The sequence below is a fragment of the Molothrus ater genome, chromosome 11 (genome assembly GCF_012460135.2).
Source record: "Molothrus ater isolate BHLD 08-10-18 breed brown headed cowbird chromosome 11, BPBGC_Mater_1.1, whole genome shotgun sequence".
NCBI classification, from domain to species: Eukaryota; Metazoa; Chordata; class Aves; order Passeriformes; family Icteridae; genus Molothrus; species Molothrus ater.
Window position 1 is genome coordinate 13768568 of NC_050488.2, and position 27757 is coordinate 13796324.

The window sequence follows — 27757 nt, forward strand, 5'->3', positions numbered from 1 at the left end:
GATAAAATAAGACTAGAAATAAATATCATTTACTACTTTTATTTGCCTCTATTTTACTGACTGGTGTTATTTATAGGTAGAAGAAATCACATGTACTTTCCAGTCTTCAGTCTTGCGAAGTGCTTGGTGCTTAACCAGTAGAGGTAAAGAAGAGAGGGGCAGTTTGCCAGAAGGAAACAGTGAAGCAGATTTACAGGCTTCCCTTTTTTACCTGGCATTTTCACCTGGCCAGGCACAGAAAGTGCAGATTTTAGAGGATGTGAATCATGAAAACAGCTGCGTTCAGCAACCTCACCTTCCCAAGAGAGTGCTGGGAGAGTGTATTTCTCAGGGCTCATTATTCTCTGAGTGTGCTTATTTATATATATATAATATACACGTACACAAACCTCATGTACCAGGCAGCCTTGGGACAGAGAATTTACATCAGAAGTGAGAAGGAGATCTTGGGAATGAAGAAACTCTGCTACGCTCGGATGCTCTGGCCTGTAGTTTTCAATCAGTGTTGTAACAGCAACATGTGTCAGTAATTTCTTCAGTTATATCCTCTGTACATATTATTTACCCACAACAGTGATGAAAGTTAATGAGTTACATTATGCTAAAAGTGACAAAACTGACTCGTTTTTCTTGTGAGTGCAGCCAAGGTACCTCTGATATAACATTCAAGGAGATGTAACTGCTTTGGCACATGCCTGCATATTCCTCCCTCACTGGATTGTTTGTAAGATTATAAAGAATCTTGGGGTGGTTTTCACCACCACAGCAAATAACTGAAACCTGCAATTTTGTCAGAGCATTACAAACACTAAGGTCTGTAGTTAATGGGCTGATCTTGAATTTGGAGCTGTCGAGACCAAAGGAGCACCTTGAATAACCAGATTCACCATGACTTCGATCTTTAAGAACCAAGCACAGGTGGCTTAGTTATGAGTCAGGCAGTCCACAGGAGCAAGGGACCAGCACAACCATGTTCATGTTTATGTGGTCTGGTTCTTGGGGACTTGTTTCCTGAGCAGGTTCTCCATGGGTCCTCTGCTATTATGTTCAAGTACCCTAATGCTCTGTGTTTTTGCCTGCCTGCCTGCCTTGAATTTGTGACGTGAGAGACCCTCAGGTGGGGGACATGCATTTCCCATGGTCTGACAACATTCAGCGGCCAGTGATGAGGCTGGAGTTGCTGATTTCTTCCTCTCCTCAGCTTTTTGCTTTAGGAGGCTATTGGCTGGGCAATAGGCTATTGGGTTGTTTTGTACCAGCTCTGTTAGCTTGTCACTTTCTGGGTTGTGTGCACACCAGGGGACACTGAAAATATGTGCATTTTTTTTCATGAACTTAAGATAAATAGGTTGGCGCAGTGTTGCTAACACAAAATGTAACATATCCTCCAAAGGTTACAGGGGTGAGATATAGTTGTTCCAGAAATATAACAAAGTGGATGGTTCTGGCCCCTTTTTTGACAAAGCTGAGCAGTGATGATGTACCCGGTCCACTGCACATTCTGAACTACTGACATATAAATAAAATGAGTTGAAGTCCTAATACTTGAGTGAAAGCAAAACCTGTTGTTTATTCAGCTAGTGAATATAGTACCACTTTATACAGTGTCATTCATGCAAAAGGACTGAGGAACAGAGTGCATGAAGTGCTTCCCAGCCAGACAGTCTTGCACAGAAGAGTGTGAGGTTAACATTACAAATTTCTCTTATGCAGATTCTCCTCCATACCTCCTGGTTGCACCTCAATGCTTTCCACATTGCATTAGGCAATGTGACCACTGGCTGTCACATGGTGACTCTTGTCTGCCCTCCCTGTTCCTGATTTGTGTGTTCTAGGAAAAGGCATGGTCACGAAAATGTGTCTTTTAGTTGCTGCAAGGTGATATGGTTTGTGATGGTCTCCAGCTCTGCAGGGGAAGTTCGGGTATGTTTGTCGGTGTGAATTTTTGCAATTTGTTTCCTCTGTCACACTCTATTAAGTCTGTGGGCAGTATTGCTAATCTGGAAAACAGTGTAGCATTCATTATGTAAGCCTTTCGTATTTTGGAGGAAAATGTGCCCAGAACAATTTGCATAATGTTCAGAATAATTTTCAGAATTCCCTGGTGAGTAGGGAATTTCAGATCAACACAAAGCAGTGGTCCCTTGGCAAATGTGCCATCCTGAACAGTTTGGGACCAAAGGGCTCTCAGCTATTTCTCTCAGCCATTAAAGCTATCTCAGGTCACAGAACTGTGACCAGTAGCATAACCTGCAGATACACTGGAGGAAAACTTTCTCACTCTGTACCAGTCCTCTGAGTATTTCCTTAGCAAAGCCCCAGAAGTGGTGGCACTTGGTAAACAAAAGGTCTTCTGGGAAAGGCTGTTTTAGGTCAGTGCTCTTGTATACAGTTTGTTAACCAGTGTGAATGTTACCAGCCTTTTGCTTTGCAGTTACTTTCCTCTCCCTTCTCTTGTTTTAATTCAAAAGAGGCAATGAAGAGAGGGGCATTGTTTTCAATCATCAGAACACAAGATGGTGAAATACTTCAGCTAATTTGAAATAGGACCAATTTTTCACTTACAAGTGAAAACTCCAGATTTTTTTTTGTGTCAGAGTTTAACAAGAAGAGTTTTCCTTTATTCCATTATCTTACTGCTTCCTCCTATTGGCAAAAGCTGATTTAAAACAGTTCTCTTGAGGACTACTTGTATGCCTGGAATAAAAGCATATGCATAACACCTTTGCTGAATCAGAGCCCATGAGCTGAGCTTAATTTTTAAGTTGACCCTGGAGCTATTTCAAAAAACCATACAGATGATGTTTAAAGATCTTATTTCTGAAATCCACCATCCAGGTTAAATACTGTTCAGCTATGTAATTCTAGCAACTAGTGGGTTGATAATAAACCTTTGCACAGTGATACTTTTTAAGAATATGAGACTTTCAGAGATCCAAACTATACAGTGGATTATACTGTTGAATGAGGCATCATTTAACAAGAGGGGCTCACCCATGTTACAATACTAATTTATGTAAAGTTTTGAAAAGTTAGAAGTTTTCTGTACAGACATTCTAAGCCAAGAATGCATTTGTAAAGCATTAATCAGATACTGTAATTATCAGTGCCTGTGGCAGTGTCTGACTTTTTGGACAAGACAATCTCAGTTAAAAGTCCTTCCTTTCTTCTCTGGCCTGTCCTCTGTGGCTCAGGACTATGTTGCTCTATCACATCATATATTGTGCTCCTGCATCTCCTGGGCTGCTTTCAAGCAGCTCTGGTAGAGGGATTGCTAATTATTTATTGCTTTAATAGTGTACATTGATCATCAGGGACAAACAGAATTCTTACATAAAGGTCCATCCAGTTCAAGGATCTGGGTCTGCAGGGGATTCTCACTACTTTCACATGTTGTCTCATCAAGCAGAGCTGTATTTACAAAACATTACCTGCTTTAGTAAAGGTGTAGGCATGGAAACTCAGGAGGAAAAGGTGTTTCATTTCCTTGTTTCAGGAAGTACCCCATGTGCAACAATATTTGCCCATTTTATTTTGCTGCTGATTACATCAAATGTTGTTTCTTTATTATTTTTTTTTAACACTCAAAGAAACCCTTTAACCTTTCTACTCATTAAATGTGCTGCATGCCTTACAACACTTAAACAAGCATCCCATGTGAGGGGCCCTTGACATCAGAGTTTTCTTTCACAGATGCCTGATTACTTTCCCAAAGGTGTCTGATTACTCTTTGCTGGAGTCTCAAACGATGCTGTTTCCCATCAGTGGGATTTCGCCTCGGAGTACCATCTGTAATTATGATCCTAGGCTAAGTTAAATAATGAGCAGTCATAAATTCACTCCAGTAAAACTTAGCTTTGGACTCTAAATTAACAGCTGGGACATTTCTCTAGTACTGTGCAGGTGATCCTTTTCCTTACTGTTATGTGGTAGTAATTCACAGTTTGGAAGTCCTTTTAACATAATGCCACTAAAACATGGATAGAAGATATTTGGATTTTCCTCCCTGCAAGCCTTGTGCTGGAAGCATGGCTCAGGGAGGGGCCTGCAGCCAAAGGTGCAGGCACTCAAGCAAAGCAGTTTAGTTCTTATTCACCATTTCATGGCTCCTGATGTCAGAAATGAGACTACAGCCTTCTGTAAAGGTGCTGTCTTTCTGCAGAGCATTGGAGTGCACCTGCCATGCAGCAGCATCCAAAGGAGCAGAGATTCAGTGCAGTGACATCAACATTGAGGCAGATAGTCTAGAGCATTGGCAGCAGTGTTTCTGAATGAGAACAAGTTATTTGTCTCATTTATAGCCTCTGTTATTACTCCCAGTAATTTGGTTTTGCTCTCTAAATGCCCATGTTTTATGAAAACTGTCTCAAAAGAACTTTGCAGTCTCTTCATGCCCTCAGGTTCTCTCTGGGAGTCCAGAAGGAGTCTTAGGCAGAGAAGTTCTACTCTTGCAGGATGTCATTTTTATGTTTTAGTCAAACCTAAATTACTAAAAACGCTCCATAGTAATATGTAACATATCCAAAACAACAACAAAGTGAAGGTGAACTTTAAATGATTCATTATTGAAAATGTAACTCAGGATGGCTAAAGCAAAATTTAGCTATTTATTTTCTTGAAATATCACAGGGGAAATGGAAATAAACAAGAACCTTTTAAAGTTAATTTACAGTATGTTTACCATTAGCATTGATTCTTTTTTTCCTTTGAAAGAATCTTGGAAGATTTCTTCATGGATTAATAACTCCTTCCTCATTTTCGTGGACAACTGGGCTTTTCCTATTTGCTTTTTGATTTCATTTTGCTATGGAAGTTATCATTTCCCAATCCTATTCCCCTTTAATCAGGTCAGCACCCTACTAAATGTGGTGCAAATGAATTCATGTCTCATCATTAGGACTTCTGCTGGTGTAGCAGCCTGGCTTGGAGGAAAAAAGGTCACACTTGAGGGTGGTGACATTGTCCTTCTCATTGCTTGTCCTGCATCTTGGCACTGCAGACCTGTCTGTCTGCCACTGCCTTAGTGCTCCAGGTAAAGGTACTCACCTGCAGCTGCAAGAGTCTCTTTTTGAGCCTCAAGTGGCTGCTGAAGGCACATTTTAGACAGAAAGCTGTGTGTTCCTTCTGCATATTTCATCCCTTCCACCTCAACCCTGTCTTGCTGTGCAGCACTGGCTGGGTCCTTGTGTGTGTCTTGGAGAATGTCCTGCAAGAGCAGGAAAGGACAGGCTTCTGCCTTCCAGGCACTTTCAAGCCAGGTGGAACACAAAGCTTTTCATTAAAAAAAACTGACCCATTTTGAGGGGGAATCAGATGCAAAAAGATGTGGTACTTAACCTTGACATAGACCTCATGCTTCCCTTGCAATGGCTCTGTTCTGTGGGGTTCTGTTTTACACCTGTAGTAACTTCTGTGTGGTTTTACTGTGAGGAGTGTGTGTGTCTGGGCCTGAATGTAGTGAACAATTTATCAATAGATTTATTAATAAGCACTAAGCTACTGCTTACACTTCTTCAGAGATTATAAAGGGTCCAAACCAACAGAGCAAGAGGAATTCAGTGTGAAAGTGTAGGTAGGGTTTGGGTTCACAGCTGCCACTAAAGCTGGAAGAGCTGAGCTTGATGATTTATTCCATTTACACCTGGAGGGAATTCCTTTCTGCACTGCCTACCTGCTGGCCCAGCTGTTCAGCCCACAGAAGTACTAATTTTAGTTTGAACCATGAGTCCCTGCAGCTCATCCTTTAAAAAGCTTCCAGAAACTATGAAAGGAAAGCTGCTTTCCTAATCTGATTTTGAGCATCCCACAGGCATGTATTGGGAGCTCTACCAGCCCTATTGCTGTATCCTTCCTATGCTCCCCAGGCCAAACAGCCCTCACCAGAACATTGGAAAGGTCAGCTTGGCTAACAGAGGAGATATGTGTCCTTCTGGCAGGAATTCCTTCTTTCTCCCATTGATGCTGTTTGTGCCACTGAATGTGATCACACGTGTGGCACAAACACACTGTGTCAATAAGGGCACAGGTGTACATTTGAAACACAAGTCACCCTCTGTGTGCACACATGGATGTGTGCAATACAAACACAAAACTTGCAGGGCAGGTCCTTGTTGGACATCAGTTTAGCCCAGCATGGCATCTGATGGTCCATGCCTTTCAGTAAAACAGGATCTGTTGCTGTGATGCCATGGAAATTTAGGTGCTACAAAGCCATACAGGTATTAATCCAAATGCTGGTTGTGTAAAGGGCCAGCAACAGAGGGGCAAACCCCAGCTTGTCCAGATGCCCTCAGTCAGAGGGACCCGTGTGCCCATTTGCTCATGAGGTTATTTCACAGGGCTCATAAAACAAGTGTGGGGTCTGTGCCTCACACCTCAACAACCCTGTCTGTTTGAGGCATAGTGGAAGGTAAGAGCAGGGAAGATAAATAGTCTGTCTCCTAGCTACATTCTGCCTGTGGATTGAAGTAGATCAACACAAATATTTGTGTGTACAGCATGCTCCGGAGCCTGCCAATGCCTGCTGGCAAAGTGCAGGCAAAGGTAAAGGAAAAATGTGTGCTACTCTTTAAAGCAATTATCCTTATGTATTAATAATGTCATTTATAAGCACTCTGAGAAGTCAACAATGTACACTAAAGCAAAGCTGAAAAACTGCAAACATTTAGTAAAAGAAGAGGGAAAATGTTATAAGTATGCCTCTTAGCACTTTCTGATATATTAAAGCCTGTGTTGTCTGTGCATATGATCTTTATAGTTTATTTGTTATCCTTTGGGAGCACAGCCCTTGCTGAACTCTGGGATTGAATCTGACAGCCCAAAGCATGCTCTTGTTTGTTATGGATTGGTGTCTCTTGCTGAGCACCTCCACTGAGTCACACCAGTTCAATGGAGCTGAATCTGCCCCTGTATCACTTCCCTTACCATGGCACTGAAAGCAAGTGTGAGTTTTCTCATTTCAGCACAACCCATATTTTTGCATTTCAGGGTTTATTTGAAGTTTTGAGGATCTAATAATGAGAAGGAATATATATGTGTGTGTGTATATAGGTATAGATGTAGTTGAAAGTATTTTTCTTCCCTTTTTCTGTTGGTGGCATTGCTTTTCTCTTGTCTGCAGTTGGGTTCCTGGGGGTGACAGGTCTCAGTGAACTTGGTGCAGTGTTTTGGCAATAGCACAGGCACTGAGCACAGCTTGCAGGCACTCTGAAATCATCTGAGATGCCTGTGGCTGAGTTGGGTGTCATTACAGCAGCAAGTGGTGCATCTGTCCTGCAGGACTGGCCCTTCCAGCTCCTTCCCAGGGCTGGGGCAGAGGGCAAGGAAACACCCTCTCTCCCCCAAGAACTTGGCCACCAAATTGTTTGCCCCTGTGGTGAAGAAAGACTTGAAACCCCCATACTGACCTCTCAGTTTCTCTTCTACTGAGCATGGGGGAAGAAATGCCCCAACTACCTTCATTTGTGCTCCTGCTTTGTAAGGGAGAGACAATGTTCCCTGCCACTCATCCTGTTGAATGAATCATCCTGCATATCCAGAGTAGTAAGAAAAAGAAGTGAGGCCTCTCTCACCTTACAGCCAGGAGCTGCCTCCCAGAGCAAGACAAGACCCTTGTCCCTGTCATTTAATTACCACTGAGCAGCTCTGAGCCAGTAACATGCTATGGGCACATCCTGGTGCTCATGTTTCCCCTGCTATGTATGAATTGCCTTAGAAGATGCCCATTTCACCACAAGGGATTCAGGATCTCACTGTCACGTTGCTTTTCTGTGCTGAAAATTGTCAGGGCTTCAGCACACAACATGTATCCCACGGCACCAAGGAGAGGAAGAGCAGTTTTGCATTGCTGAGACATTCAGCAGGAGGTAGAGAGTGGGATTTTTCAAAGCAGGGCATAGCACAGCTAGAAATAACTGCCTTTAAAGTGGTGACATTTTTATGCATGGACAAGCTAACTTAGAACATTTTTAGAGGATTTTATAAATCCCGCTGAGCCCAGTGCAACTAGATTCATCATATGAAGACCTGTTTTACAGGGAGAAAGTGTACAAGCCATAACTGAATACACATTTCTTGCACTCTCACAAAGTTTCCCTAAATAGGTCGTTTCATAACCACAGGTAGCACATGCAAAAAAGTGATGAAACCCAGAAATTTTGGCTGGTGTTGCATTTCTGTCTTTGAAAGAGAAATACAGGCTGCTTTTAAGGAACAATATTCATTTTAAAAAGCTGCAAGATTCTCTTACATGCCATTTCTGCATTCATGGGTGTGTCTTAGTATCAGCAATTAATTTTTTCAAAGCAACAAGCCCCTTTTTTTGTCTTTTAGCTCACTGAAATGGAGCTGCCAGGAGCTTTTGGATTAAGCTTTATCAGGCTTTCAGTTAGGAAAGCCTCGTGGAGGTTACGTAGCCAAATACAACATACAAATCAAATTATGGAAGAGATGAATGCAGAGTTGTTAAATTAATTTTGTTTGTTCCAGCCCACTGGAATGTTTTTAACATGAAGAAAATCATTCTCTGCTGTATGGCTGGCCTGCCCAGTATTTATGACTGTATCAGCATGCAGCATTCATCTGCCAGTGGCAAACAGGTTTTGTCCAGGCTTGAGTGAGCCCTGGAAGATGAGGCTGGCCAAGATGCTGGATTCCCCCTGCCTTCCCCAGTGGGCTGATCTGCAGAGAAAAGCCTGGGTCAAGCTGCTGGGCAGCCCCACACATGGCCAGCAGCTGGGAGAGCCCCTGAGTTGGGTCAGAGGGGCTTCCTCCAGATGCACCTGTGCAGTGCTTCTGCCTCTTCAGGGCCTTTCCAGAAGGCAGGAGCTGGCTTGTTTGCCAGGTTCTCCCAGTTCAGGTCATCCCTGTCAGCAAGGTGAGGGTGTTTTTTCACTCCAGGAGGCCCAGGGCATGTCTGTGCCTGCAGTGGGGCATGGCCATGGTACTGCAAAGGCTCTTGCCTCTTCAGTGCCTCTGAGATGTGGCCTGGTTGTCCCAGCTTGATCTCCACAGGTCTTGGCATGGGGCTGCCAGCCCAGGACACACAGTGGCTTTGGTGTCCTGCCAGACCTGTGCAGGTATCTGCTCAGGATTGCACACACCACAGAAAGGCATCCTGAAAGCCCCCACAATATTTTAATATCCCTCAGGATCTGAATTTTAAGCAGAGCATTAGTAATATTTTTTCTAAAATTATCTGAGGTGCTATTTCAGTGTGGAATAATGCTGTTTTTTGGTTTTGGGTCTTATTTTTTTCTCAAGAAATTGTGAATTCACAGGCTTTTCTTTCTTTTTTTTTTTTCTTATTAAGCCTGGTTTTGTTAAAAAAAAAAAAGAAAAAGAAAAGCTTGTGTTTCTCTTTAGTGTGTCCTGATTAAACTTCCCCTTCACTGTCCCAACCTCTTCCTGCATTTCTATCTCTTCTTCAGCTGCACATTTTGCAAAATCAGTAGAGGTCCTTTATCCTGTGATTCTTTTAATCTTCTTTGAGAAATCCAAGGCACAGAGAGTATTGAAAGAAAAATTAGATCTCTGGGAAATGCCAGTTGTTTTATAGATGGTCAAATCATTGGACTTTTTTCCTTGCCTTTCAGACATTCACTATGTTATTATGTATCACTTTAATTAAATCATCAAATTGAATGATTGGATCAAATGTTTCTTTATTCCATTGTGTCCTAAGCAGGCTTAGTTAAATTAATAAAACCATATGTTTCATTTTATAAAAAAAAATTATTTTTTGCCCATTCATAAGCTGTTTTAAAAAAATGCAGTTGAACAGAAAAGGTTGGTTAATACTAAATTACTCCAGGTTTTTCAGATACTGCTCTCTGCCTTGGAGTAAACTGAGCCAAGTCATACTAAGTCATGAAAATTTTGTAATATTTACTGAGAAATCAGAGTATTGTAAATTCAGCCTCATTTTAGCTGGCTGTGAATGAGGCTTGTCCTCAGTGAAGTCATCAGAGTCACCCAGGTGATTCAAAGGGCTCATGACCTCCTTGGATCAGGGGCCTGGGCCAGGGAGGGTGTCCTGGCTCTGAGTCTGAGGGTGTCCTCTTTATCCTCGGGAATCCCACTTCTCTGGCTGTTCCAGATGCCATCCAGGCTGGCTGCAGAGAGTGGCACAGAGCTGGGGACCTGGCAGCCCCCTCTCCCTGGGGTGGCTTGGGCTCCTTGTGTGAAAAACAACTGGCCAGACAGCACTCAGAGGGCTGCTGCAATTAAGGTGGATCTCTCTGTCTCTCAGGAAGGTTACCTGCTTGAATTATTTCTAAAACAATTCGATGCATGATTACTTTAAATATATATATATATATCTCTGCATGTCCTCCTGGAGGACAAGGACTGGGTAAGAGTTTTAGGTCTGGGTAGTGCTTCACCCTGGCTCTGTCTCTGATGGGATTTGATTAGGTGGAGCAGTAAAGGCTGGCCTGGCATTTTGAAGTGTAATTCTGTGATGACAAAGGGCGTCAAAGAGGGCAGTTATGATTTATTGGTGCAGTTATCAATAAACAGTGATGTCAGGGAGAATTGATCTGACCATCTCAGTGGAAAGAGGTGAGCATGGAGCGGCATACCAAGGATCAGGGAGCTCTGTAAATAGTGATAACAGAGGTGGATTTTGGCTGTCCCATCTCATCCAGGTCCTGGCCACCTTCATGCTGTGCTTTGGGGGGCCAGGAGGGAGCCAGAGGGAAGCCATGGTGTGGCTTCTCACTTTGTGGCACTGACAGCAGCATGCTGCTTTGATCCCTTCAGCTTGGTGTAGATAGAAACTCACATACATTTATCCAAAGGTATTGTAGGGTTTGTATGTTTTGCTGGATCATGCTTCTGGGTTGAACAGAAGGATCTACTGCAAAAATTCAGGATTGTCACCTCTCATGGCAAGAGCAAATATCAATGATATTTCCTGCCCAAGCATATTTCTGTAATTCATGTTGTGTTTTCCAGCTAGCTACAAAATGTGAGTTATAACTGCACAAAGGCATTTGACAGATATTTTTCTATAGTACTGGTAATACTGGTGTTTAAGGCATTTAATCATTTTTATTTAAGAACTGTAGCTATTTCAGTAATATAACAGCAGTGCTGCTTGGCCAACCTGGAAGTCCAGGCATAGGAATAGACATTTTTCCCTTTCAGTGCTGCCAGGACTCTTTAGAAGTGAAATAATGGCCAAATATACATGCAGTCACATACCTGCAGAGTGCAAACAAGCTCAATGTGTTGGCTTCAAGAGGAAAAGTCATACTGGGAAAAATAATTCTGCAAACAGTGTCAGCCTGATGGGCTGGGTGACACTTTGCCAGAAGAGACCAGCTCCTTTGCCATGGCACATGTGCTTAGTTATCATTGCAAGTGATTTTCTTTGGTTCAGGGTTTATACTGAGAAAGAGAATGTGAGAATCTGCCCTGAATTGGGTATTTTAAACGTGATTTTTAAAGCTTGAGGGAAAAAAAATCTAAACTCTTTCTAGCTGGGAAGGGGATGATGCAGTTTTCCCACAGCATGTGAGTGCCATCTAGTGTTGTGCATCCCCAGCCAGAGCTTTCCAAGGCAACTCCTTGAAAAGAGTTCCTCAGTGCTGCCAGGGGACTGTGCACACCCCACTCCTCCAGGAGCCAGGATCATCTGTGCCTGGGCTTGGTCTGCCCTGCAGAATGTTGGGTTTGGTACTGGAGGATGCAGAAGCCATGTTTTTTGGGTTTTTTTCCCAGAGGTTAAGCTGTCCCTGTGCTGATGTCCCCAGTGACTTAAGCAAGGCTGAGAAGTGATTTGTGCCTCCAGGCTGCAGGCAGGGTTAGGAGGGCAGGGCTGCCTGGGGGTTCCTCTGCTCAGAGGAGATGGCCAAGGCCATCAAAGAGCCACTCTTCCCTGTGCTGGTAGTACATTACTGACAAGCTGTTGAGCATCTTTGAAGAAAGATATATAGGAAAAAGAATATAAAATAACTGTAAAAATGTACTAGGTTAACAAGAGAACATTTACTGACCCAATGGTGCCGCATTTTCAGAGGTTTCAACTCTTTCCAGGGCCAGCAGAGCACACTGGGGTATTTACCCCTTAACAGCAGGAGCGTGGGGATGAGGGAAGCTGGGGATCAGGTCCACTGTATTTCTTAATGTTGCAGTGCAGAGCTCTTCAGTCACCAAGTTAAAGAGTAGGTGCAAATGTCAGGACTGAGAATTAAGTGGAGAGCTAAGCAACCTGCCTGCAGAGAATGGATTCTCTCACTCACTTTACTCAGGAGAGCAGAAAGCAGCTGCAGGTGGTATTAAATCCCATTGGTCTCAGTGGATTGCAGTCTAAGCTGTTACTGCAGGCCAGGGCATTAAAGAAAAAAACCTAGCTCTTAGAGTGAGGCACTGTTCATTCTGTTTGTTTTCTCTCAGTTATTTAGAAGAGCTTCATATTTTCTCCTTCTGTTTTTCAGCTTGTAGCACTCCTCCAGTCAACATGAAAGTGCAGCCTGTGAACAGGACAGCACTACTGGTAACCTGGAACCAACCAGAAACCATTTACCACCCTCCAATCATGAACTACATGATCTCATACAGCTGGACTAAAAATGAAGATGAAAAGGAGAAGACTTTCACCAAGGATAGTGACAAGGACCTGGTAAAAGCACAGCATCCAACCCCAGACATATGTATCAAGCCACCCTTATATTGTTATTTTCTTGGTAGAAGTGGGTAGAGCAGGAAAAGCAGTTGTTTGGCCCTTGATGAATTGCTATTTAAATGTTCAGCATTAGCTGAACGTTGCCTAACAGGCTACCCAAACACTGGAGTGTGAATTTATAGTTTATGTGAGTGCATGAAGGACTGAATCTGCAGACACTTTTTCATGTAGTGTTACTGAGAAGCAGCTGGCTCAGGAAATGGTGAGGCTCTGAATACCTTTTGGCTTGAGTTCAACTTACAGATTTTCACATTAAAAGTCTGATCCCCCAAAATCTGTTCCTGGGCTCAGGCTTTTCACTGTGCATAGCCCCTTGTAGGCTTTGGAGCAGTTTCTGGCAGCAAGTGCTGCCAGAGGCAGGAGTTGCATAGTCAGGGCTTGAAGATTATTTTGGAGTGGCCCTGTAAAAGCACTGCCTACATCTGGCAGTGTGAGAAAAAGAGAGAAGAGAAAGACAGTTCCAGCACAGATGGAAACACTGCTCTATCTCCTCCATTTAGGATTTCATCTGCTTGTCATTCTTGTCTAAGTGGAAGCAAGTATTGTACTGGTCCTTAACATTCTCTGCATATAAAACCAGAGTGACATATTCAGGTTTGAAAGGCCTCCATTTATTGTTAATCAAAGAAAGCCTCTAGAATAATGAAATCAGTAATTGTATATGCACATGAAAAATGCAGCAGCACAGTGTTATTCCTAATGACTGTTACCATATTTTTTTTTCAAATACACAGTCCTCTGGGCCCATTCAATCAGTTATACAATAATACTCCTCTTATTCCCTTAGATGAAGCTTCTTTTAGTTCATTTCCATTTATATTTCCAATTTCCCCACTAGACATTGTTATCTGGGTCACATTAGGGAACGATCTGCCTCATGAAATCAGAAAGGAATCCATTGAAAGGCACCCAAGGTTATGATGTATTGTAACCTCTCTCTTGTCATAATTTCACACTCTTAAGGGAGATTTTTTAATCAGGTATAAGGAGGAGAGCCTTAATCAGCAAAAAATGAGGTGGGCACCATGAAAGCATCCTGTTTAATGTAAAAGAAATAATTACAAGTGCAAGGGATGTGATGGAGTGATAGTTTGGACATAAATTGCAGTGAGACCTTGTGCTGTTCAGCAGAGCTTTGGCTTAAGAAAGCAATGACATCTTAGTCTATTTTAGGGGCAAGAGAAGAGGAAACCCATTTTCAGAGAAAAGTGCAGATTGTTTTCAGTGCTCTGGCAGATACAGTTGGGCTGTCCCATCTTGAGTCAGAGCTAGACAGTGTTTTTGCTGTAGAGATAAAAAGTATTTCAAGTGACTCATGTAGCTTCTCCTGTGAACTGATGTGATGTGGAAACTCTCAGGTCTAGGAGTAAGCAGGGATATCCCAGCCCAGGATGCTCAGCCATCATGTTGCACAGCACACCAGCATCAAATTGTCTTAGCCAATTTGTTGCAAAATAGTCAGTTTGAATATGCAGTGACTTTTCTGGGCTTATCCTGTGTTTGGGTCATGGATCTCCACCTAAAAAAATCTTATTATAATTGCTGTAAACGTGAATGACTTGAGTTTTAAGTTTTTCTGAGGAGAGCAGAGACATTGAAGCATGAAGACTGTTATGAGAATAGATGTGGGATGTGCTCATTTCTTTCTCATGGGCAGAGTCAGCAGTGTCTGGGTGCATCCCTTCAGCCTTCAGCCTTGCCCTCCCCAGGGAACCACTGAATATTTCTGTATAGAAATATAGCTTGTCTTACATGGCATAAATGTTCTGTGTTAGCACAATGCTTTATATGTTTCAAACTGATCTTGGACAGTACTGTGGGGGTAAAAAACTGAATAATATCTATTTTTTTTAAACAGAAGGCCATCATTAGCCATGTCTCACCTGACATCCTTTATCTGTTCAGAGTTCAAGCAGTTTGCCGAAATGAAATGCGTAGTGACTTTAGCCAGACTATGCTCTTTCAAGGTAAAAAAAACACATACAAATTTTTATATTGAACTATTCTCTGTTTGCTTAATGTTTTCTTTGCAGAGTGCAATGTGGTGTGAAGTTATTTCAGAAGATACTTGAATGCATGTAGACAATGCTAATTTCATATTGTGACCGGTGACTTGATCTGAATCTCATTTCCAGTGAGGAGGGCTTGCCTACACCTCTCACTGTCAGGTTTTGTCAGGTTTTAGGAGAATTTAGAGCTTTTCTTGGTACTAGTTTTCTGAAACAAATTCATCAGAGACTGCTTATGCATCAGAGGCACAGCTCTAACAGAATGTGAGTCTGATCGGTGTCTGTTGTATGTAAAGAGGAAAGGAGATCAGTCCTACCTTGACAACCACATGTGGAGACATCCAGGTTTTACCATGCACGCAGCCTCAGTGATTTCCAAAACATACATATTTAAAGAAAATCAAAAGAACTAGATGATAAGCTGTCCTTTGTCATAGATTTCCTTTTAAGTTTATTGGAGAAATCTGGTAAAGCTGAGATTTGGTAGAAGAACTTGATTATTTTAAAGTTTTTTAAGTGCTAAAGTTTTGTTCCTTCCTGGGAATTTATTAAGACATTTTTTATTAAGTAGGGCAAATTTGACCTCCGATGAGAGCATTCCCTCCCACTCCAGCTTATAGATGCATAAACCTCAAAATGGGTAATGGAAGAAGAAATGAGTAGAGAGTTAAAAGTTTAAATCCTTAGGATGAAGCAAAGAGTTGTCACTTGGATCTGATGCTGTATATGGAACAAAATAATAGGGGCATTTTTCAGTGTCATTTTCAGAAAGTATGGGGGTTTTGATCCTGCTTTGCTGGCACTTGGTGTCTGAGGGATGTCAAGCTACAGACATGGTTTAGTTCTCCTGTGGTGGCAGAGAGAGCAGGATCAGACAAGTGTCCTGTCCAAGTCACAACTCATGTGGAGCTCTGTTCTTGTACCTCAGCACGGTGTTTTGGGCTTCACTTTTAAGTGCTAGGCAGAAGTTAGAAACTGATGTATCGTTTATCTTTTACTAGATGATGGAATGGAAAATTGTTTTAAGTATGACTACAATAACTGTTTAATCACAGTTAGGAGTAAATCATTACTGGCAGCTCTGTAGGAGATTCCTTTGGATACTCTAGCCCAGTATTCAATGCCATGAAAGTGATACACACATCTGCAGTGGGAGCAAATGATGTGATTCCTCCTACAGGTCCCCAAAAAGGAGCTGCTATTCTAATCTCTGGCTGTACCCAATATCTAACCTAGAAAATTAATCCACTTGAGCTTTCAAAACATTTATCAGAGCTTAATGGTAGTTGTAGTTCAGATATATAGCAATAAATAATGATAATATTATAAGGACAGAAAAAAAACCTGTTATCATCAAGCTACTCTTGCTTCCTGTGTAAGTCAGGATATTTCATCCAGCTTGGGGTTGAAGGAGAGAATTTGTTTTCTGTCGTAAGCCAGCACTGCCAGGCCTGAGTAATTAAAGGCAAGCAAGTCTGTGTTTAGACACAAGTGCAGAGTGAGTGAGGAATGCCCAAAGAGCTGAGTTGCCTTTGCTCCAGGCTGAGCCCTGTACCTGTATTCTGCAGCCCATGTTTAGCAATTGCTCCTCTGCCTCCTCCCCTGCCCTGACGTGCTGCTCTTCTTCCCTCCCCAGCTAACACCACTCGAATTTTCGAGGGGACCCGAATTGTGAAGACAGGAGTGGTAAGTGATGAATTTAGGGAATGGGGATTTGGGGACATTTCCCACCAGGTGGCAGCACGATGTTGGAAATCTGCAGCTTTCCTGGGGAAGGGGTGTCCAGACCTGTCACATAAGGGTTTATAGCATAAAATGCAGTTCCAATATGAAATGGTTTTCTAGCTTCATGCTCTGAGAGGCTTTGACCACTGGAGAATCAAGTGTTAAAAAGTTTGCCTCAATCTGTATTCAACCCGTTTAGAGGAGATTTGTAAAATATCAATGATGACTGTGGAAATAAATTTAATTTATTTTACTGTATAGCTGATATGCAACAGAAATAAGGCCTCACACACAGAGAACATCTTTGCTCATCCAGTGCTTTAAGGATACCTGTTACTGCGTGAATAAAGCCTGAAAAATGTCTTTGTTTTATTTTAATTCAGGTGAGACTGTACCATGTCACTGAGGCCAACTTTTGTGTTCCAGAATCAGAAATGTTGGTACATTTACAGTAAAAATGGAATACACTGTTTCAGATTTGAAACCATCTTATTAGGTTGTTTAATATAAATAAACTATAAAGTATCCATAACCTAAATTTCTTGGCATCCATTGTACTGAGTTGTTCAGTCAGATTTATGGGCTGGATTCATACTATTGAATTTACTCTAAGTACATTGCTTCTGGTTTTATTCTGATCCAGTTTGATATACTCCCTAGTAAGGAAATAACATATACAAAGCTTGCATTTGAATGATTTATGTTTGTTTAATGATGTATAGAGGTATTCTAGATACATAAAATCTGCTGTCAAATTTTAATACTCAGTCCAGCTTTGAGACTGTTCATGCCAGCAAAAAGCAAATCTCACAGTGCCTTAGGGATTCAGATTGATAAGTATCTGAAAGTTTAGAGGCTTATTTAAAGTTTTGGCTTGAAATCTCTAAAGCACAGGTTTTCATCTGAGATCTCAGGTTTTCTGTGATTGCAGCTGGTCAAAAATAATGTGAGAAAGCAGCCTTGCTTGGTTTGCTGCAGCATTTCAACTACACAGCTTGACTGAACCCGGGAATTGCAGAGAGATGCAGAAATACTTTAAGGTTACAAATTTCAGTTTCCAAAATAAACATTTTACATTTTTTTTCAATGTTCAGCAGCACCTATTTAACCCTTTTTTTGTCCTCATCTGGTGCATATCTTTCCAGCTAATGGTCCTCCTGCTGATGAATTCAGTAATGTGAGACATTTTTCAGTAATTCAGAGAGGGAGAATGGTCAGGCTGTCCAGAGGAACCGCTGACACAGCTCTTCCACAGAATTATTCCTTGTCTTTAGACAGTTCTCTTCAGTCTCTTTTTCCACATGTAATTCAGGACTAGTTCTTTATGAACAGACCAAGGTTTAGTTCTTTATATGTGTACAGAGGGGTTTTATTACAGCAGAGCACACACATGTGTGCAGGACACTCATGTATGCAGTGGGTTGACATTAGAATAATATTGGCAGGGTGCAGAGGATGCAAAGTCCATAGTTCATCACCTTCACTTTTCTCAGTGAAGCAGGCACTGCCAGTCCTGCCTTTCATTCACTGGTGCTGGCCAGGGAGAGTCCTGTGGATGTGGAAAGCATGGGTGTCACAGCCTGAAGGTCCTGGCAGACTTGGTGGCGGCTTGCTGAAGGGCTCCTGATGCTCTCTGAGTCCTTCAGGAGGGCCCAGCTGGCCATGCTGCAGTTCTTTTCTAACAAGAGCAATGCCTCACAGCAACACCAGTCCTTATGAGAATAATCCTAATGGGTAAATTAAGGAAATAAAAATAGTATCCTTTGAGGCCCTCACAATGTGCGTGGGAAGAGCCAGAGTTCCTTGTCAGAGCAGCCCCACCAGCCATGGATGCTCACATTGGCAGCCTTTATTTTGGGACAGCCGTTATGTAACACAGTATTTTTAAACTCCTGTCTTCTGAGGATTAAAGCACTGTGAGTAATGCAGCTAAACTCATTAAACTCCTTTACATTCTTCTCACCCCAAGAGGAAATGTTACTCACAAGTCAGTAGTGATGTGGGAGGAGAAGGTCTTGATGTAAAATAAAGATAAGGATAAAGAGGGTTTTAATGATGATGTGGTGCAGGCAGGGAGGTTTCCTCTCTTTGTGGTTTGCTGGTAGCTCTGTGGCACGTTCTGTCCTGGCTCAGCCTTTCATCCAGCTGGTGTTGGATCTCTGGTTTTAGGAGACTAGCACGTGTGTGAAAAGGGAGGGAAAAGCAAGAGAATGACCCCAAGTGGTATGTTGGGCCCCTGCTGATGCTTTCTGCTGTGTTTTCTTCCCCTGTGCTGCCGATGATCTCCTCAAGCCCACAGCATCTCCTGCCTCCTCAGCAGACATGGCTCCCATCAGCTCCGGCTCCTCCACCTGGACCTCCTCGGGGCTCCCCTTCTCCTTCGTGTCCATGGCCACAGGCATGGGCCCTTCCTCCAGCGGCAGCCAGGCCACCGTGGCCTCCGTGGTGACCAGCACCTTGCTGGCAGGGCTGGGTTTCAGCGGCGGGGGCATCTCCTCCTTCCCCAGCAGCGTGTGGCCCACGCGGCTGCCCGCGGCCGCTGCCCCCAGCAAGCAGGCCGGCCGCGCCGTGGTGGCCACCACCGAGGCCGCCGCCGCCTCCCCCGGGCCCGAGCGGGACTCGGGGCTCACCAAGGATGGCGAGGGAGCCGAGGAGGGGGAGAAGGATGAAAAGAGTGAAAGCGAGGACGGGGAGCGGGAGCACGAGGAAGAGGAAGAAAAGGATGCTGAAAAGAAGGAGAAGAGCGGGGCGACGGCGGCCTCGGAGGCACGCAATAGCACAGAGCCCAGCGTGGCCGTGGCTTCCCCCAACAGGACTGCTGAGGAAGAAGGAAATAAAACCCTACCGGGAGAAGTGCCAAAGGAAAATGTTGCCCCCACGGCTGGAGGTGCCGAGAAGGAGAGCTCTGCCGAAGCCGACACTCAGCCCCAGCTGCTCCCTTCCACCCAAGTGCCACCAGCGTTCACCGACGAACTGTACCCGGGCAAGATCCCAAGAAGACCAGAGACTACAAGAAATCCTCCTCCAAAGATGGACAGGTTTCCAGAGGAACATCCCTCAGATAACAAATTCATCACCATTAACCCAGGTGAGTCATCTTCTGGGAAAACATTTTTACTACGTAAGTGTTGAAAAACAACACGATCCAAACTCCTTACTGATTTCCAGTAGATACAGCATTTTTGTGATCTCTGGCTACATGTGATTGACAGGTTGTCTCAGGACCCAACCCCACAAGTTGTTACTGGGGGGAGCAGAGTGGAAAGGAATATCCTTTAATTGGGACAGATTCATGGTCCTTGTAGCTTATTGGAAGAGAAAATCTGGAAAAATTTTCACTCCCAACATGCTACATCACGAACTTTATTGAAAAGAAAAAGGGAGGGGAACACAATGAACTATAGCTGTGAAATTAATTTGAAAGAGCGGCTGCTGTGCTGAACTGGAATTTCATAGGAAGTTTGGTATATGTGCTTCTAGCTAATTTAGTTTATCTGCAGGATTCTCGCTGACTGAGCTTTGAGATATTCTCCCAAATCAAGGATCATTGCTGGTTTATTTCTCAACACAAAACCTACATTCTCTGATCTTCCAAAACAAGGCACCTTCTGGGGAAGAAAAGAAAATCTTAGCCAGGCAGAGTTCACATATTTTCTATTTGTCCTGTTGAGAATTGCCAATGCTCCTGTACACTCCAACTCTGGATGTATGTACCAGCTCCACAGTGTGTGCACAGCAAATAGAACCTCTTGGAAGCCTGCCCAGGAGATCTGCATGTGCACCAAGCCTGGTGTGGTCAGGGTTTGCTGCACAGGCCTCTGCAAGCTCATGGTCCCTCATGGTGCTCCCACGGAATGTCCACACGTGTTCCTGCTTGGGGAGCTCCGGGCACTGGTGAGGAAAACTGCAGGAGGCACATGGAGTACATGCATGGGGATTTATTTAGATTTATTTATTTAGATTTAGCTTGATATATTTATTAGACATTTATTTGAGTGATTATCTGTATTACCACAGCATTTATGAGATAGTGCACTTCTTTGTTTGTTGTTTTCTGGGGGTATTTTACTACTATCGTTTGTTTTGCTAATCTGTAGAGTGTTTTATAATTTTCATTTTCCATCAAAGCTGCTCTAAAGTAGTGTGGAAAAGCCTTGCATATTTATTTTTCCCTACATTGATAAACACAAAAATGCAGATATTGTGCATTCAGTAATAGTTCAGAACCAATTTAAAAAACAAAGCTAAATCCAATCTTTAATAGCATTTGTTACAGAAATGCTGACCAGTCTGTAATGCTATGAATCATAAGTGTTCTGTCAGAGATCAGATTAACAATGCAGAAGCTGAGAAACCTGCAACAGGTTGTGCTGATTTTTTTTTTTTTAAATACACTGCTGTTTTTCTTACTCCTCAGCTGGAAACCCTCAAAGGCCAGTGCTCCCACTGAATAAGTCTGAGATGCCTGCCAGGCAGTTTTCAACCTGCCACTTGCTCTAATCACCTTTGGGTTAGGAAGGAGGCCTGTTGGGAGTGCTGTCCTGTCAGAAGACACTTGGGAATGCAGGAGAAGGAGTTTTGCTCCACGCTGGATCTAGGTTACCAAAGACACAGGCTGGTGAATTAGACTAGTACAAAGCCTAAGACTAGTAGCTTCAGCTTAATTGTTTTCCCCAGCAACATGGAAATTTGCAATTCATACAGACAGACCTGACCTAACTCATGCCAGGAGTTGAGTTCAGTGAAACTCGAGCCATAACAAGACCTCTTCCTGTGAGAAAGGGCCTTAAAGGTTTTCCATAACAAGGTAAGCCTGAAATCAAGACAAGTGAAGCCAAGGGGCATTGCCAGAAGTGTCTGAAAGGATTCCTGAGCAGCAGCACAGCCAAGACTGTTAAGGCCACTTCCAAAGTAAGCAGAAAGCATCTGTACAGTTTACTCTGTCCCAATGTGAGGACAGAAACATTTTTGGATGTATCTTTTCTTCTAGCATCTTTTCTCTTCTGCATCTTTTAAAAGCAGGTTTTTAAAAGCTGTCAAGGTTTCAAAAATGTTTTTGTGAGTAGAAAGTTTAATCATTTTAAAGAGTAGAAAATTGTTTCATAACAATGTACCTTTGTAAAATTAATTATATAGCATCAAATTAGCAGTTGTAAGGAGATAACTGAAGAGGGAAGTACTCATGAGTGTGCATGATTAGAGGAGAACAGGGAACTCATGAGAAATTACAGGGAAAGTGCGAGGCCAATTAGTGCAGCAAGGCTCATTTTCTTTTAGTGCTTACTTCACACATACATACACACACACACCTCTCCTGAGGCCATGTCATTACTTTCCAAATGGCACTGGCCTCTTTCTGACTGTGGTATTGGCCAATGCTAATGATTGTCTTCTGTCACTGAATGCTTGCCTGCATTCTTCTCTTTCATTTCCCTGATCATCTTTTTCTGTTTTGGTGCCCACATTAGACTAATTGTACTTTTGAGCTGCAACTGTTACACACACAGCTGCTCAGCATTGTCCATGTCTCTGAAACCTGAAAATCAGAAAAACAGCAATTAAAATTATACTCTCACAAAAGAGGGAGGGGAAAGGAAAAAAAAAAAAAAATAAGCAAGGGAAAAAGATGAAACCCAGGATGATTCAGTTTAATCAGGCTAAAGCAGATACTATCCCACAGAATTTTTGTTGATTGTACCAGACAGTTAAATAGGCCTTTTTTTTTTTTTTTTTAACTGGACAACAACTAGACTGTTGTAAGCAAAGTAATAGCTGTGGGATAGGGGCAAAAGCCTGAGTGGTGGGCTGGCACTGAGGACAGAGAGACAGGTTTGACTCCTCATCCCAATTTCAGCCAGGTCCTCCCATCCCTCAGTGCTCACTCACTTCTGCTGAGTTCCTCCCATGAGAGGGGAGTTTAGAGACAGAGAGATCTTGATGTGCAGGGTTAAATTTCAAGCCTGATGTATGCATTGAACAAAGACTGAATATTGGATTTTACAGCAGTCTTTGCCAGGTCTGAGGTTACAAAAGCCTTTTAGGGATTACCTCATTAGCATAATTAAACATCTGTGTAATTCTTCTCCATCTGCAGCAAGGATTATTAAGCTGTATTTTCATGTGGCACTTGAGCCATTTTCACACAGAATCACAGAGTGTATAAAGTTGGGAAGGACCACTGGAGTCAGCTAGTCCAGTCTCCTTGCTTTAGAAGGGTTCCCTATAGCACTTCAATCAGGATGGTGTCCAGACAGCTTTTAAATATCTTCAGAGATGTACATGGTAGCTTACAAGAGCAAACAGCAGAATGGGTTGAAAATAATTGAATTATTTAATGCCTGCAAACTATGAATTTCAGATATAGGATTAAATATGATTGGCATCTGTTAGAAGGCAGTGAAAAGCCATGCTTAGTAGTGCATAGCCTGTAAGCCTTGAAGAAATAGGGGGTAACAGCTGCACCATGGTACAAGCTGGTATCAAAAGTCATAATTCTTTAAGAAACATGGGTTTACCTTTTCATCATTTAATAATATGGCCAGTATTATTTTCCATAATTAATTTATACATTTGTATGAGTTCATAACTTTATTTACTCAAGGGAAAGATGAGCAAGCTGACTTTCTCTTAGGAGACCCTGTGGTCTGAGGCAGTTCAGCAGCAGGGCTTTTCTTTGGTTAATGGTATCTGAAATGGTACAACAAACAGAACTTTGTCCTGGCAGTTTGTGCAATGGCAAGGAATGATAAAAGTAGATAGGTTATATAGTACAGCTGTGGTTGCTTATTATAGCAAGCAGTGTTACTTAAGGGAAATAAACATGTTTCTTTTCTCAGGAACTGTTTTCCAGGAATACGCAGGAAAAAAGCACATTTCACAAACTCTAGAATGCCCCTTTCTTACCTTGACCTTTATGCAAGAATTGCACTGCCAGAGCCTCCCTGGATGCCTGATGCCATCCAGTACTCCCTGTGCCAGGGCTCACCCATCCAGTGCCTGGGTGGAACTGCTGAATGGGTGGTTCACAGAAGTTATGGACTTTTCCAGACGCAGGAGTAGATTTAGTAGTGCCAAGGCTTGTATCATGTGGGACCTCCTGAAACAGATATGCTGTAATAATTTTTATTCCTTCCTACTGGGATGAATTCCAAGCCAGTAAAAGGCAAACTGAATTAATTCAACGAAGGCATATGCCACTGGAAACTGTTTACATTTCTTAGCAAAAATGGAGTTTCCTAGTCCGTTTTTTAAGCTTCCCCCATCCCCTGCCAAGTACAGCTTATGGTGGGCACTGTTACAAGGATATGCTGTTGACACTACCAGGGCTTGACATTCTTGCTTTGGAAAAGAATGAAATGGTGACTATTTTTTTATTTCCTACTGTTTTGTTATATGGGAGAACAGGAAACTGTAGAGGCCCAGATCTGTCTTTTTATGTGTGTGTGTTTTCATTTCATCTTTTTCCAAGTTATCCAGCATGCTGGCTTTTCCTAGGCTGTGCTGCCATGACACTCAAGACAGACACCAGCTCTCCAGCTGCACTGCTCTACCTCTGGCCCCAGCTGCCATTCTTGTACAAGTTTTATTGGCACTGGTTTGCTTAAGCTCTCACAACACATTACTTAAATAGTGGAAAACACCTTAGACATTTTCATCAAAGCCAGCACAGGAACTATGTCTTTTCTTCTGAAGCACATCACTGCTTGGGCATTCCCAACTGGAATTTCAGCCATCAGCATTAGGGAATGGCAGTTGCTATTCTGGCACTCAGCATACTGAGCACTTTCTTCTCCTCACATCTGTGGTACAGGGAGTTGGCAGGGGCACATTTGTGTGTTCTCCACACTAGACTGACTAAGAGGAGCATCATGAGCACTGCAGAATTTAACAGTGTGCATTGGGACTCCAGCCCACGCTGTCCTTACAATGGAATTGAATTTTCTTCCCATGCAAACAGAAACATATCGTTTTGTGTTGAAAGATGTGGAGGTGAAACTAAACAGAATATTGTCATTGGAGAGAACTGAAGCAACATCCTAATGGATATAAGGTGGTGAGACTATTTGGCTCTTCTACAAAGTTTCATTACATCACATGGTTTTTTGATTTGTTCCTTTTACTATTCTGATTAGTAACACCTCACAGGCTTACTTTTTCTCCTGCTCTTAAATGATTTGAAATGCACTGGTAATAACTGATGCCTCAAGACTTAGCATTTAGTAAGTTTGGCAAATACAGAGAATAAGCCTTTGCTCTAATTTGGGAGTTGCTCTTTTCCTTATTCTTTGCTAGTCAAGGAATTCAAAGATGTTCAATCAAAGTGCACGTTCACTTCCCCCAAACATCCTTCTGATTAGCACATCATTTAGGCTGCTTGCTAAAGGGCATTACCTCTATCAGCCTAGTTCTCAAAACTAGGAAGATTTCTTGCTGGGCTTGCAGCAGCCTGCAGCCTTGCTCTGTTTTCAGCAGTCAGGCAAAAGCATTTACAATTAACCTTTACTTCCACGTTAGTTGAATTTTACTCCTGCCTATGGAGGAGTATAATCTAAATGCTATTAAAATAGAGTATGACTTCATGTTATGTGACATCTGGTGACTTCCAATTATCTGTGTTTTGCCTGCCTATGGTGAAAAGGCAATTATGTTCTTCTGGTAGGATTTGCAGCAGTTTCAGAAGCTATGATAATACAATATGAATGAGGGCAAGGAAGCATGTTGGTAAGGAAAGACTCACACAGGCTTAAAAGTAGAAGTCAAGTGTGCATGTTTCAATCCTCCTTGAAATCTGAAGCTGTTTGTACTAATCCTTCCCCATTATGTCCTGTTGACAGGTATTGATAAACCATGGCCTGTTTGTTAGGAAACATGAATAAGATATGGAATCCGCTTCTGCATTTTTCTTTTATCATTCTGTCTAAACCAATTTATTCATCAAGTCTACATGAATTTGCACAAATTAGATGTCTTTTGAAATACACTGGTGCAGTGTCTATGCTCATTGGCTCCAGTACTTGCAGAACTTCTAGATATTCATCTTATATATGATACAATAATTTTAGTGAGATGTCATGCAAAAAGTGAAGCAGAGTTAACTCAGCCAGATCTCAGGGTATTGACGAACTTTAATTTTGTTCAAAAGCTGTGGCATAATGATTTCTTCTGTCAGTTACAACACATCCTATCCATTCATTCTTCCACCCATCTTGACAATCCATATGCTAAAAAGTGCTTTCGTATGCAGTAACCCACCAGATTGTGACAATTCTGCAAATGATGTGACATGACACCCAACATGTTGAAGATTTTTATTTAAGATAATTACCAAAAAATTTATTTCTAAAGCTAGGTATTACACAGAGCTTTGCAAACAGGGCTGTCCTGCACTGTTGAGAAACAGAGTACATTTATGTGCAAACACTGGTGACAGAGCACAGCATTGGCTCAGTGGGATACTCTGCATCTGATAATAGGTGCTTGCACGAAAGAGTCCTAAAAGTGTCTAAGAGACCATAATTACAGGCAGTAGTAAAATCCTAGCCATATGTGGCAATAAACACCATACTTCTGTGCTCTCATGTCTCAGACTGAAGACAAATGGAGTCCCACCCTGCAGTTAGAGGATCTCTGCTCTGTTTACTCATAGCATGTAAAAGGGATAAGCTATTGTTTGTTTACACATTTTTCCATACAGTAATTCTGTTTTCCCTCCAGTGATTGGTTTTGTTATGTGTTTAACACACAGCTGGCAAGAACAGCTCCAGCATGGCCACGAGACCTTCTCCTGGTAAAATGGAATGGATCATCCCACTCATTGTGGTCTCAGCACTGACCTTCGTGTGCCTCATTCTTCTCATCGCTGTGCTTGTCTACTGGAGGTGAGCCTGTTTCCTTATCACTGGAAAATGATTAGGATTTGAAACACATTCCAGGTGTTGTTTTTAATGTGGTCCTGTGTTTTGTTATTTTATTAGAAGCTACAGTGATAGATGCATTAGTTAGTTCTCTGGGTGCTAGAAAAGCTTTGTTGGTTAACTATTCAGATGTCTTAAATACTGATTTTTATGTCATGAAAATGAGCTTGGTAGAGCTCTACTAATGGAGAGCTAGCTGTAATGGTGACAAATATTTTCAAAATTAGTCCCTCTAAAGTAGCTATAAAAGATTATCTTTGTCTCAGCCTTCAGGAAAGGTGGTTGTGGTAGAAAATCCCAGTTAGACTGGCCTTGGTTTCACGGGTGTCTTTGCCACAAACCTCCTGTGTAATCTTATGCAGTTCTTTCCTTCCTTTGACTGTACTTCAAAAAAGTGGGGTAAGCTTGTTTCACATTCCACAGCTTTGCTCTCTAGCATTGGTGAAGAGGTCAGAAGTGCAGCCTGCAAGGTCTTGAAAGTAAAGATTGCCTCTTAGAAAGAGACACTGTCATTCACACCAGTGGGCATTGGTTCAGTGGTGGAGACCAGGATTAGCATCAACAAATCCCTCTCCATTTGATTTAAAGTAAACTAAAACCTGCAGCACCTGCTCATGTCAAAATCAGAACCCAGAGGCCCCTCATTTGTCTGGAAGTTAACATTAACCAGGGATGAGCCACCTACAAGGTATTTAGGAATTATTTCAAAATCTGATTAGCTGGGATAAAGTAGCTTTGATGGGAAATACCAGCCCATTGATCATTATATTTACAGAATCCATTACAAAGGTACCAAGCTATTTTTCAGTACACAATTTGCTGACAATTAGTTGGCCCAATTGTTGAGGCTGAGAACATTTGAAAGAATTAATAAGTAAATGGCAATAGTCTTGTGAAAATAATTTCTATTAACATTTGTAAGTAATTGACATCATTGCAGTAAGATGGTGAATAAAAATTGCAGTGGTATATGCACAAAAGCTGGAATAGGAAAGGTTCTAAAGATCCCATTGTTTTTGAATATATATTGTCTATCTGATTTACTAAACTTGGTCACATTCACAGGCAGGTCCTGTGAAGGATATGGTATATCTCAAAACACTGGGATGAAGGATTAGTAGTATTTATCTAGTGTTGATACAAAATGCTCTTCTAAGGCAGAAAGATTTTGAAATACAATGCTAACAGCTATTATCTAGAAGAATGTTGGTCCTATCATTGTTTGCAAAACATTTCCATTTCTTTGCAATTTCACTAGTGGTGCAAGAGAAATAATTGTAAAATTTGTGTTTAATTTACTCAAAGAGTAACAATACCATTCCTGAAAAGATATTAAAGTTGGTGGAGATTAAAAATTAATATAGACATTAAAATTATGTCATGTAGCAGTCGAAGTTTTTTGATAAATATGAAGCAAGAAT

The 27757-nt window shown here is 42.1% G+C and overlaps 1 protein-coding gene across 1 annotated transcript in view; it reads left to right on the forward strand.

Moving 5' to 3' along the window:
- Nucleotides 1–27757, forward strand: part of PTPRG (protein tyrosine phosphatase receptor type G) — a 394190-nt gene that overhangs the window by 299982 nt on the left and 66451 nt on the right. The window contains exons 9-13 of the mRNA XM_036390782.2: nt 12441–12625; nt 14547–14655; nt 16334–16383; nt 18715–19510; nt 26168–26300. Coding sequence (XP_036246675.1) covers nt 12441–12625; nt 14547–14655; nt 16334–16383; nt 18715–19510; nt 26168–26300 — 1273 coding nt within the window. The remainder of the gene's footprint in view (nt 1–12440; nt 12626–14546; nt 14656–16333; nt 16384–18714; nt 19511–26167; nt 26301–27757) is intronic.